At 44.7% G+C, this 13,636-nt stretch overlaps 1 protein-coding gene across 3 annotated transcripts in view; it reads right to left on the reverse strand.

Moving 5' to 3' along the window:
* Positions 1-3,893: 3,893 nt before the first annotated feature.
* The window catches only part of PAFAH2 (platelet activating factor acetylhydrolase 2), a 31,014-nt gene continuing 21,271 nt past the window's right edge, over positions 3,894-13,636 (reverse strand). Inside the window, exons 11-12 of one of the 3 annotated variants that reach the window (XR_007516567.1) lie at positions 6,970-7,531; positions 3,894-6,194 (exon numbers count right to left, since the gene is read on the reverse strand). Coding sequence is in view for 2 of the 3 variants with exons in the window: in XM_049878328.1 (XP_049734285.1) it covers positions 12,145-12,293 (149 nt within the window). In the remaining variant the exon portion in view is untranslated. Of the gene's footprint in view, positions 7,532-12,115; positions 12,294-13,636 lie in introns of those variants that run through there. The other 2 variants (XM_049878329.1, XM_049878328.1) reach the window with 2 other exon arrangements.

Below are 13,636 nucleotides of genomic sequence, written 5' to 3' on the forward strand. Positions count from 1 at the left end.
TGGCTTCTGTCTTACTCTCTGGGATCACTGCTGCCATGCTGGTACGTGGAGTGTGCCTGGAAAAGCCAGCTGCCATGTTTTGAGCAGCAGTCCTATGGAAAGGTCCACATGACAAGGAACTGAGGCCTTTTGCCAAAGGCCATGTGAGTAAGCCATGTTGGAAGAGGATCCTCCAGCCCTAGTCAAGTCTTCAGATGACAGTAGTCCCAGCTAACATCTTGACTGCAATTTCATGAGACCTTTAGCCAGAACCATGCAGCTAAGCTGCTCCAGAATTCCTGACCCACAGAAACTGTGAGGTAATAAATGTCTGTTGTTCTAAGGTGCTAAATTCTGGGATAATTTGCGATAGATAATACAAACCCCAAGGTCAAGTATATAATACACTGTGCAGCCTTCTTAGGCCTCTCCCATGCTGAAGTTGATCACCTTGTGCCACTTTTGAGCCAAATATATGCCCTATTATAGCACTCATCGTATGGGATCTGCTGTAGACCTGTCTTTCTCGCCCTCCAGATTGAGTTCCAGGAGGACAGAGCCAACCACAGTACAAGCATCAATAAGTGCTTGTAGAATGACTGAACAAAGATGAGAACTGCCATCTGAGTCACAGTCCTTCTAGCCCAGGTTTCTGCCTTACACAAAAACTCCAAGTATGGTTGTTGGAAATCATGGATGTCATGGGGAATGGAGTTTGGGAATTTTCTTAATAATCCAATGAAACCCTGGCACTCATGGATGTATCTAAAGCATGATACTGGAAGTCAGGAGATCTGGATTTTAATTCAAGCCTGCCAATTATCTGCTGAACTTCTCTGAGCTCTGGTTTCTTCACGGACCAAATGACTTAAGGGCTCTTCCAATTCTAAAATTTAACAATTCTATGTTTTCAGCTTGTTACTCTTATTCCATAAATGAGGAGAAAACAGGTTTGAACCATAGTTAAGGATTCTCATACTGGGGTATATATCAGGAACATCTCTGGAACTTAAACACACACACCTAGGCCCCACTCTGGACCTTCTGAGTGAGCATTTCTGGAGGCAAGACCAGGGCAAACATATTTTTATATGGTTCCCAAGTGATTCTGATGTGCACCTAGAGCTGAGAATCCCTGATATACCATATGTGGGTTAGAGATTTAAAAAAACTTTCCTGTCAGCTGCTTGGCTCCATGGTTTATAGAGTACTAAGACAGTCGGCTTATTTTCACCGTCTATATAGTACTAGTCGGCTTATTTCTGAACTGTTAACTTTATATGAGGTGTATGGATGGATGGATGGATGGCGCCCATCTGCACTGCTAGAAAAGCAATTGAAGGTGTTTACTGCCACGACTTATTTGGATCTTCCACAAAAACAGCCCTTTGTATGACCCAACTGATTAGTGCATTTAACAGGAGCTCAAATTGTGGGTATTTTAGCCTACATAGGGTCGAGAACCTCTTTCTTTTTGTGAGACAGTAATGAACAGGAGTTATGGGCACTGCTGTTGGAGCCCGACAGTTTAGGCTCAAATCCTGGCTCCAGCACTTACCTGCTGGGTGACTCTGCCTGGCTCAGTAAATCTTTCTGAACCCCACTTTCCTAGGATGGGCATAAAACTCACAACCCTCCAGAATGTTGTCAGGATTAAATGATACATTATATGTAAGACACGTAGCACTGTGTCTGGTACAGAAAGAGGATATGGCACTTTTATTAATAATAATGCACATCTGTCCGGTGCTTTGTAGACTACAAACTCTTACATCCTACATTGAGCCCCTCCCCCCAGAAAACATCTTGAGGTGGGCAAGGAAGACATCAGTGACCTATTTTACAAAAAAAGAAGAAACAAAGGCTCAGAATGGTTTACTGGCTCCAGGTCAAACGGCAAAAAAGTTACCAGTGTCTGGACGCAAAGCTGGGTGTGATTTCATGAAGATGAATAATTATATACACAGTTGGCATGCCGAGCTTCTAGGGACCATCTGGCTTAGCAGGCTGAGGAGGACTGTATTTCTGAGCAGATTCTTTTTTTAGATGAAAGCAAGATGGGAAAAGTGAGGTGGCAAACTGCTTTCCCTCATTTTCAACATTAGTGTGATCTGTCCTCAGTTCTGCCCTCCTTCTAATTCCCAAATGCGACATGGCCATGTATCTTAGAAGTTGGCTCCTGCTGCCCTAGGCTGCACTGTTGCTGGCTCTGCCCTGGGCCCCACAGCTGGGATCTGAGAAAACCAAAAGAAAAGGAAGCAGGGGCAGCTGGAGACCTCGGAGGGCTGGGTGAACACCAGCTGTTCCCAAGGCTGGCTGGGGAACAGGAAGCCTGCTGATGGGGTGGGGCCGCCATCCCTGCTCCCCATGTCAATCAACAGGAGGCCGATTTTTCTCATCCAACAGATGGGTCCTGCTCCTGGCATAATGTAATAAATGCAATACTAAATAAGGCACAGGCTATATTTCTCTTGGGGAGCAGGAGGCCAGGAGATCAAATGTTAGAGCAATTTAACCAAGAAGGCTTTTCACAGAAGAGCTGGGGCTAGGAATGGGCCTAAAGGATCAGCAGTATTTGGGTTTACAGAAAGGAGGTGAGGAAGCTCCGTGAGCAAGAAAAATACAGGGAGAAAAAGCATAAATGGAGATGAGGGAGGTGTATTAGAGGGCTGTGGGAAATGAAGAGTGCATGGTGAGAAGTAGGGGGCAGGAGAGGAAGGGCGAGCCCAGACAGAATGAGGAGGCGAGGTGCAGCTCTCCGGGAAAGGGGAGCCATGCAGATTCTTGGCAGTTCAATGACAGAGACACAAAATGCTAGAACGGGTGGGGTGATAGAGATCAGTCAATTAAAAAACTACCCTTCCAGACCCCCAGTTTACAGACAGGGAAACTGAGGTCTAGACAGGAGAAGCCTGCACACAAGATCACAGAGTGAGAGAGAGTTAACAGTCATGAAAAGAACCCAGGGCTCCGGATCACCAGTTTGGCCCTGTTTACATTAGACCACCTTGACAGGCTGGTATTTCGATACAAATGTGGTTTTCAGTAAGATCTGGCAGCAGGGAAAAAAAGGCAAGAGAGATTTAGAGTCCAGTAGACTGTGAAAATTAATCCAGGAGTGTGCCGATAGGGAGATAAGACTCACGTGAAACGGAAAGGACAGGCTGGGTTCGAGAACTACCAGGAGAGAAGGAACAAGAGGACTTGGTAAGAAACTGGATGTGGCAGTGAAGGAGAGAGCTGGGCAGAAGGTAATTCATGGGCCATTCTCTCCCTCCTGAGCAGTTACTTCTGAGGTCACAAGGCCCCTTTAACCTCCCCTACCTGACCTCAAAGGCAGCAGACAAAAATTAATGCAATTAGCCTCTACTACAAACTCCCTACCCCAGCCCCCTCCCCTTTAGACAACCCCTACATGGTCCTTCTCATCCCTTCTCCCATTCAACCTCTTAGGACCTTTGGTTTACATGGTGTACAGCCATGTGTGTGCGGATGATTAGGGGTGAAATTAAAACCCAAACCAAAGCATACGAGTGTGAATTATTCCTGGTGGTACAGAGAGTTTGAAAATTGAGAACTATGTATGGTGTATTTCGATTTCTGACATGAGTAGTAGGAAAGTGAGGGCAAAGAGAACAGGAAACTGAACATGAGAACACAATGGCGGTAGTTGGGTGGCAGCTAGCAGGCTTCATGTGAGGGCGGTAACTGTGTAAAACTATTTGAAGCTAGAGTCAGAACTTAGGCCAAGATCATCTGGGGCCATTAAGTGCAAGGACAAATTATACCTAACCTTATAGATATGTAAAAGGAGGACCAAATGAAACAATGCTAGTAGTAAAAAAAAAAATAGTAGCTAATCTTTTTTTTTTTTAATCTTTATTAAGCTCTTATGTCCTGTTTTTTTTTTTTTTTTTTTTTATGTCCAGACACTGCTAAGCCCTTTATCTGGGTTATTTCATTTAATTATCACAATCACCCTAATTGGGTAAATGCTATTAGAATTCCATTTTATGGATGAGAAAACTGAAGCTGAGAGAAGTTAATAAATTAACATAATGTCACAGTGCTAAAAGTGTGGGGGCTGTCTGATTTTAAAGACCATGTTCTTAATCCCCGCATTTCCCCAACCTGTCAAATCAACAGATCACCTAGCCCACAGTGCCCAGTGAAGCTCAGTTCTCTTCCCCAACTCATTTCTTAATAGCGCTGGAGACAGCACTGAATTTCTATACAGGTCATGTAGAAATTGCTGGAAAATCTGATATCCTGGATTCGATCTATTATAAAATTATATTTTCTATATTCTGCCCATTGGAAGACACAGGGGGAAGTGCAAAACCAAGTGTGTACGCTAGGCAGTAAAAAAAAAAAAAAAAAGTTGGCAGTACAGCCCAGGAATTCCAAGCTCAGATTTTGATGCCTAGGTCCCAGCTTTGCCACATTCTTGCTGTGAGAGCTTGATCAAGGCACTTCTCTAAGCCTATTTCCTCACATAAATGAGACTAATACCACCTGACCCCACAGGGTTACTGTGAGAAGTAAATGAGATAATGCATGTAAAGCACTTAGCACAGTCCCTGACAACACTAAAGGCCCAGTAAATGTCAGCTCTTATTATTTTATTATTGGCATTGGCATTTGAGCACATAGCTATGGCCAGGGACACTCAGCCTCTGCATCAGGGTGTGATGGGGGAGAGTTTCCTCATGAGGCTAGGTCCCGGGTATAGATGTGGCCTCTCCTGCCCCTTTGCAGCCAGAGGGGTAAGTGGTGCTCCAGGAGACGAAAAAGAGGGCCAGATTAAGGTTCCCACAAAGCCAAGACAAGGAGTTGGGGCCTATCATTTGACATTTCAAAAGCCCAGAGTCTTTGTGGGGAAGGGGCAAGAGGGGCAGCTGTGTCAGGACGCACACTGGAAAGGAGCTAGGGTCTGTGTTGGGGGCACAGTAAGAACCCAACCAGCCCGAACCCAACAAATCCCAGAAGTGGGAGGATGAATGAGGAGGATAACGATGCAGAATAGAGCCTCCAGCCAACCCACAGTGGACAAACAGCACGGGCAAGAAATGAGTTTTGTTGTCTAGCTATCTTGATGGAAACATCCTACAAAGTTAAGTTCACTTTGATCAGGAAGTTGTTCACTTTTATCAGGAAGTATGTGTGTTATTTTTTTTCTTTTTGGTAGATTACCATTCAATATAGTCAATATTATGTTTTGGGGCTTAGGGGATAATTTTCAGTTACATGGAAAATCCACCTACTCCAATGTTGCCGGATAAGTCCTTACCAGAATATGAGCTGAGCAGAGGTGATGAATCCAGTTTGTGAACGTCATTCTCTAGGGAGGTTCCAGGTCCTCTGCTCAGGGCTTTACAACATGTATCCGAATTATTTATGAGTCTGTGGTGGAAGCTGGGTCTCGTGCTATTACTGCCGGAGCTAGCCCCTCAGCACTTGTATAGCCGGCTCCACGCACAAGGTGTGGCACCTACTCAGGGTTGGCCTGCAGCTGGCTCTGCAGGTGCTGAGGAGCTCTGGTTCCCATTTGGGAGGTGGAATGCCCCGTTCTATACTGTGTGTGCTCTCATGGTATGTTGTGGAGTAAAACAGCAAGCCAACAACTTCAAAACATACAGTCTTTTTAAGCATACGTGGGTCATTTACAAAACTGACCTCGCACTGGGCCAACAAGCAAGTTTCCACAAACCTTGGTGGGTGGAAACTATATGCGTCATCTTCTCAGACCACAAAGGAATTAAACTAGAAAACGGTAACTCTAAACAGACAAATCCTGTGTTCGTCAAGTAAGAAAGACACTTTTAATTAACCCATGGGTTATAAAAAAAAAAAAAAAATTCTCATTTAGCTCGTGTAACTATTCATAATGCAGGTCCTACTTTAGAGATTAGAAACAGCATACGATTTCCTCAGATTTACCCAGTGAGTAGTGTGGAGCCAGAACTCAGGACAAGGCCATATAACTCCAGAGCCCAGGGCTTTAATGATGCCTTCCTTCTGCTACATCGCACTGGAACCCATACATCCTTCCAAAGGTCACAGCCTCAATGGATCTGCTGTTTTCGTCTCTTAGAAGAGCTGGTGAGAGGGGGGAGGCCTGGTTCCAGCATGCTTTGGTAGCACTCACCTTGGGCTTACTGTATAGAAACACATTTGCCCTTTGCTCTTGCTTCCTCTGAGGCTCCCCACTTGGACTGAGGTAAGAAGTGGAGAGGGGTGTTTCAGGTTGATGTTCCCAAATAGCTTTGAACTAGATCCCTAGGAAAGCTTCCTTTCCGTTAAAAAAATTTTTTTTTCTGCACGGACCCAAGTGGTAAGTGAACAAATAAAGACAGGAGGTAAAGCCATTTCCAGATGGCTCCCCAACTTGCTCTAGTGCAGATTAAATAAAAAGAAGAGTCCAACATATCATTAGATAAACATGAGTATTAATATCATTCATATTATAAAACACCAAAAATGGAACAGAATGGAAATGCACCCTATATCCTGACGTAAACTTGGGGCTGGGGCGTCAGCGCTAGAAAACAAGACAACCAAAGGACCCTGATTCTGAGCAAGTTGGAAGTTCACAATATCTGAGGTAAGAGGCCAAGAACAAGTTGTTCCTAGACCCTGCTAGGTGTGGCCTCCTGAGTTCCAGCTGACCAACTACCCTGCTCTTGTGGCAAGGGCCTATGCAAATGGCTGCTTAACACTTACTCTATCTTCCCCATCTCAACCTACTTGTGTTAATTCCTTGTCTATATTTTTAGCAAAACCCCAAAGACATCCAGAGCTTCTGAGGTACTCCTGTGTACCCCAGCTTACCTCCCTGTGTTATGAGAACAATGCCGTCTGCCCCTCTTGGACTCACAAGTATAACTGAGTACTAAGTACCCAGTTTCATGCAGTGGGAAAGCTCGAAAATAAACAGTATTTGAAGATGGTTCATATCCTAAGAATTTACCTAAAGTGTTCAGAACTCACCACGTGGCCTTGGGTAAGGAGAAGGTTGAGAGGTAGGAAGAGATAGTGCCAGGTTGGGCGACAGTTCCTGAAGGAGAAGATTTCAACTCCATGCTTTGGCGTCTTCTCTACCACTGCAGAAGTCACACTGGCCCAAGGTGAGGGAGTAGGCCCCCTGGCTAAGTCTGTACATTCTGGCCTCACAGTGCTCAATTTGAGCCCTGCCCTACTGCTTGTTCCCCACACCATCAGGGCTCAGGCCCCAGAAAGTCAGTCTGCCAATCAGCAAGTGATTCAAGTCCTGGCATGAGCTGAAAATCAACAAGTCCGAGATCAAAGTCCCCAGTTACCCAGTCAGCAGTGTGATTATATCCTCTCTCTGTGAAGGGTCATGTTAACCATTTCCTGATGGAAGATTAGGGGTACTCCTGGGCAGCCCTCAAATGGAAACTCAGCTCAAGTGACCTTTTGAAAATTGCCACTTGTGCCTACAGGCTGGACAGATGGTGTGGGGCCCCGGGGGTGAGTGATGGTCCAATGCCTTCAACGAGGTCGTTCCATTGATTATAGTCCTCCTTCAGGTCTGAATGGGAAAAAAACAGGCAGGTTAGGCAAATTGTTCTAAGGTTAGATCAAAGAGTAGCCACCATAGATTTAGTGGGTCATCCTAAGAGAAGGGGCACTGGGATACTAAAGGGCCTGATTACGGTGGTCACGATGGTGGTAGCAGTAACAGTAGCACTATTTATTCAGTGCCTTTATAAATGTGCTTTACCTGTGAACTTGCTTAATCCATAACAATTCAGTAATGCTAGAGGGTAGCACTCACTGAGGGATCATTCATGTCAGGCACTGTGTGCTAAATGTTCTACATGCACTGTTTTGTTTAATTTTCACAACATCCCTATGAACCAGGTACTATTAGTAACTCAATTTTATAGTTCAGAAAACTGAGGCTCAGAGAAGCTACCTGACTTACCCAAGGCCATTATAGTTGGTAAGTGGTAGACAGAGAATTCAAACCCAGATCAGAAAGATTCCAAAAACGGAAAGCCTACTTCCAGGCTCAGGGATGCTGTGAAGCAAGGAGAGGTCCCTCTTACCCCAGCACAGTAGATGCAAAGCCAGCGTTACCTCAATTAAGGAACAAACAGGGGGACAACATTTTTTTTTTTTTTTTAATTTTTATTGTGCTTTAAGTGAAAGTTTACAAATCCAGTTGTACTCTCATACAAAAATTTATAAACACCTTGCTATATACTCCTAATTGCTCCCCCCCAATGATACAGCACAATCCTTCCCTCCTCTATTTCTTTTCGTGTCCATTCAGCCAGCTTCTGACCCTCTCTACCCTCTCATCTCCCCTTCAGGTAGGAGATAGGGTGGCAACATCTTGAAGCAGCTTAAGACCTAACATGATTAAAGAGAGAGGCCTGGCGTCATGGGCAGATGGGGCTAACTATGCAGCAAGGACAGTCAGAAAGGGCCCAAGGCCTTAGGCTGAGGGAATAAAGCACAAGCTGAGCTGGCAAATGTGTCCTTGTTCAAAACAAACAAAACCTGGGAAGAAGGCAGGGATCCTTCTCATTAGTCTTTGGATGCCCTGTGCCCTGCCAACAAATAACGGCTGCATATTCATTAGCCTGATAAACACTGAGGACACCTACTATGTGCCACACTGTATTCTAGGTGCAAAAATACATTTCTGAACAAAACAGACAGAGCTCCTACCCTCAGAGCTCACAATCTAGCAGTCAGGATGAACAACAAACATAATAAATTATATAGTAATGGAAAGGCAGAAAGTGTTATGAAAACAAAACAAAAGAATCAGATAAGGAAAGCAGGGGTGGTGGCTGAGGGGCGAAGGCAAGGGAGGGTGCAATATTTTTAAAAGGGTGATTAGGGTGGGCCTCACTAAGAAGGTGAGATTTGAGCAAAGACATGATGGAGGTGGGAGTGTGCCATGAGACTACCTGGGAGGTGTACTCCAGGCACAGGGAACCCCAGAGAACAGGCCCTGAAGGAACAGTATGCCTGCAGTGTCAGGGCTAGTGCTGTGAGACAAAGCAGGCCAGGGGAAGGGCAGAAGGCAAGGAGGTCACGAGGTACTGGAGGGTGTATCACATAGGCCCAGCAGGACAAAGAACACCGACTTTGACTCTCAGAGAAAATGGGGAGCCACAGGAGGATTCTGAATGGAAGAGGAACAAGTTCTGACTTACCTTCTAAAAGAATTGCTCTGGCCGCTCTATTAAGAAAAGACTGTGTAGAGGGCCAAGGATGGCAGTGGAGAGGCCAGTTAGGAAACTATAGGGGTAGTTGAGGTGAGAGATGACGATGGTGGGGCAGGAGGTAGCTGTGGCAGTAATGGGGAGTGACTAGATTCCACATGAATTTTGAAGGTAGAGCAAACAGGATTTTCTAATGGACTGGATAGGAGGGTGAGGGAAGAGACGAGGTGAGGACCTTAGCCTGAGTAACTAGAAGGGTAAATTTACTGTTAGCTGAGAAAGGAAAGACTGCAGGTAACACAGGTTTTGGTTTGCGATGTCTATTAGATAATCAGGTGAAGATGTTAAGTAGCTGGTAGTAGGTTATATAAACCCAATGTTCATAGGGGAGATCAAAGTGGAGACATAAATTGGGGAGTTGTCAGCAGAGAGATGGCATTTAAAGCCACGAGACTAGATGAGAATACAGACAGAGACGTCATCCAAGGACTGAGCCCTGGAAGCAGCCAAGTGGACTGAGAAAGAGCAGACACTGAGAAAGGAGAAAATGTACCGTTTTTACTTGGAAGCCACGTGAAAACATTGTTTCACAGAGAAAGGTGTCACCAACTATGTCTAAAACTGCTGCAAGCACCTGTAGAATAAGGAGTGAGAACTGACTGTTGGATTAATACTGCAAAGGTCATTAGTTACCTTGACACAAGCAGCTTTGATGGAGTACTGGGATGCCACAGTCTGACTGGAGTGGGTTTCAGAGAGGATGAGAAGAGAGGAATTAGAGAAAGTGAAGCTAGACATTCTTTTGAAGAGTTTTGCTGCTGGGGGGAACAGGGAAATGGGGTGGTAACTGGAGCGGAGAGTGGGGAGAAGAGAGTTTTTTTTTAAGATAAAGGGAAATGTCAGTATGTTTGTATGCTTTTGGAGAGGGACTTGTAAAGAGGGAAAAACTGATGATATAAACGAGGAAAAAATTGCTGGTGCAATTGTCTTGGGCAGACAAAAGTGGATGGGATCTAGCGTGCAGGCGGAGGCACTGGACTTGGGAAACAAAGTAGGAAACACTAGCAGCTGGGGAGGGGAGTGTATGCAGGCAGGTGGGCAGCTGCAGCGTCGGAAGTTTAAGGAGGTACCGATTGCTTCCACTTTCTCAGTGAAGTAGGAGGCAAAGTTAATCAGCCGAGAGACAGGCTAGGGGAGGAGGTATGGGAGGTTTCAGGAGAGAGAAGAAGGTGTGAAATAGTCTTCCAGGAGAGTGGAAGAGAGAATGAATAGGTGGAGACAGGAGCTGCATGGAGTTCACGTGAAGGAAGCACCAATCTTCCTCAACAGAAGATAAACATTTCTTAACCTGTGTCGGTGGAACACATGCTCTGAGAGGTATTTTTCAGGAGGTGGAGAGAAGCTGTACCGAGCTACCTACAACCTATTTTAGTTTCCCATGTGACAATGTACTGTGGCCACCAAAAAGCTTTTCTCTTTGTAAAGCTAATCAGCCCAAGATGAGAGCCTCTGCTTTTTTTCAGGCTCTGCCTCCTCACTTCTCACCTGGATTACGGCAGGAACCTCCTACCTGGGCTCTCTGCCTCTCCACTTGCCCCACCTCGCACGTCCTCCACAAAGCAGCCAGATGCCAACACAAAGCTAATCACGAAATTTCCTTGCTTAGAACCCACCAAGGTCTCCTCACAGCCTTTGAATAAAATTCAAATTTACTCCAGCAAATACACAGGCTTCTAAATCTGGCTTCTGCCCACTTCTCTAGCTTTACTTCCCAACAATTCACTATCCTGAGCTCCAGATATACCAAACACAGTTTCCCAAATGCGCCAGGCTCACTCAAGCCTTTGTGTCTTCTGTCTGGAAGATCCTTGCCCCTTCCCTACCTGGTGAACTCTCCTCAGCCAATAAGATTAAAAGCAAGCTTTGCTTTGTCTAGGAAGCCTCCTTCCTTGGCTGTCCTTATCCTCTCATCGCAGTTAGGTGCCTGTCCTCCGTGTCTTCCAACAACGGAGTGCACACCTTGGTCATGGAACTTGTCATCATAGTCACTGACAGTACGGTGCAGTGACTTAGCACATGGACTGTGTAGTCACAGAGCTTGGGTTGCATATTGACTTTGCCACTTAATAACCAAATAACCTTGGACAAATTACATAAATTAAACTTCATAACCCTCATCTGTAAAATGGAGTTAATAATAAAAATACCATCAGATAGCGCTGGCTTTGAGATTACGTGACATAGCAGGGGAAGCACATAGCAGGGGAACTGGCATAAAGTAAATCCTAACAATCTTCCTACAGACTGAGCCCTCCTCCCTTCCATCTCCTCTTCTGCTGGTCTCCAGCAACGAGCATCTTAACCTACAGGCACTGCTACTCCAGGTTGCCCAGTCATGCTACAGTGGGCTCCCCCCAATTTTTAATCTTTAGCTCTGACCTGATGCCTAAGAGGAAATGGGGAAAGTGGGCTGAGGAGCATGGTCTGGCCCCACCAGTCTTGAGACATAAATCTATTCCTCTCCTGCTCAGTGATAAGAAGGATGCTCAAAGGTCTCTGTTAACTCTGAAGTCTTTAAACCCAGGCTGGAATAATGACTCACAATGAGCAAGGTGAAATGAACAGGCATAAAAGTAAAAATGCAAATTTGGCCTAAAAAAGTCAGCACAATCATATTTGGCCAGATAGGTTTTAAAAATGAACTCAATCTAAACAAATTTGTCATATAATTGTTGGAAATGTTAACACACTCAGGCCATCTGACTAGAAGTCAGGTGTCCAGAGTACAGAAGCGACAGTCCTGCTATACCAGGCACTGGTCAGACCACATTTAGCATGTCACCTTCAGGTCAGGATACCACACTTTAAAAGGCACGTGACAAACAGTGCATCCAATGGAAGGGGATAATAAATGGCAACAGCACTGCATGGGGAACAGGTAGAGGCACCATGGTCATTTAGTTTAGTGAACAAAAAACTGAGGGAGAACAGCACAGGTGACTTCAAACATCTGAAGAGCTGCCATGTGCAAGCAGTGTGAGGCTTCCATGGAGGGCTCTTGACAGGATAACCAGGACAAGTAGCAGGAGTTACAAAGTATCAGATCTTGGCCTAAAGTTAGAAATCAGTCAATGTTGAGCAATCCAGACAAGCCTTGACTCCCTTCTGAAGAAAACTGCCCTACACACAGCACCTGCTGAGGGATCAGTCTCATTTATAGATAATGGCATCTCACACCACTTTAACTGGATCAGAAAGGGACATCTCATCAAGAGAGCTCCAGGCCTAGGCTGGACAGTGACCTACGAAGTATCTTGGCAGGTAAAGATGGGCGGGTACAATCAGACTCTCTTGGGTATCCGGTCTAAGAAAGCCAGGAGAATATGGTAGTGAGCAGTGGGAGTTGAAGAAGAATTTTTGCCACAAGGTGGAGATAACAAGCCATGAGTGGTTCAAGCCAAATAAAATTATGAGGAACCAGGAACTATGAATGAGCAGACAGTATCAGTGAGAAAAAAAATACAGAGCTGAAAGAAAGAAAATCGCAGATTGGAACAGAGAGAAACAGATGTCATAAGAGGAAGACACAAAGAGACTAAGCCCATTACAGCGACCAAGAAAGAGGTCAGTACTGCAAGCTACCTTGGCTCCTATAACCCTTCACTTCCCACTTAGTCCAAGTACACTCTCATAAACAAACTCTCCTTTTTTCTTAAGGTACATTAGTGACTGTCTAAGTCCTTGTAACCAAAAAAACTAGAATATCAACTCCTAAAACTATTGAAGTCAAGCAGCCATGTAAGATACAACTATTGGTCTCTACTTCTCTGGAGGAAAAGAGAAGGAAGGAAACTCAAGACTCAGAGAAGAAGCCAGTCTACAGGACTGTCTACATGAACCATGGCCACCTCCACCCTGAGACCAGAAGAACGAGATGGTGCTAGCTACCACTATCGAACATTATGATCAGGACCACAATACATGGATCCTGATAAAGAGTGAGAAAAAAGTACAGAACTTCAAATCTTCAAAAATATCCAGACTTAATAGACTCATTGAGACAGGAGGAATCCTGGAGACTACTACTCTGAGATATTCTTTAAACCCTGAACTAAAACTATCTCCTCAAGTCATGTGTTAGCTAAACAGTAGGTTAGCTCATAAAGTAATGAATATCCCCTGAGATAAACTTAAATATTAAACCAATAATATCCCTTGAAGTCTTCTTAAAACCAAACAAGAGTAACTAGTAAAAAATGTCTGCCTTGAGCATTATGCTCTTTTAAGAACTATCTACATGGGATCAGTGAAAACAACTCGAAACATTAGGGAGGAACTTTAGGTTGCACTGAGTTTATGTTAATGGGGAGGAACAACTCAGAAAAGGGGGATGACAATGGTTGCACAACTCAAAGGATATAATTAATGTCACTGAATTGTACATGCAGAAACAG

The sequence above is a fragment of the Elephas maximus genome, chromosome 3 (assembly GCF_024166365.1).
Source record: "Elephas maximus indicus isolate mEleMax1 chromosome 3, mEleMax1 primary haplotype, whole genome shotgun sequence".
NCBI classification, from domain to species: Eukaryota; Metazoa; Chordata; class Mammalia; order Proboscidea; family Elephantidae; genus Elephas; species Elephas maximus.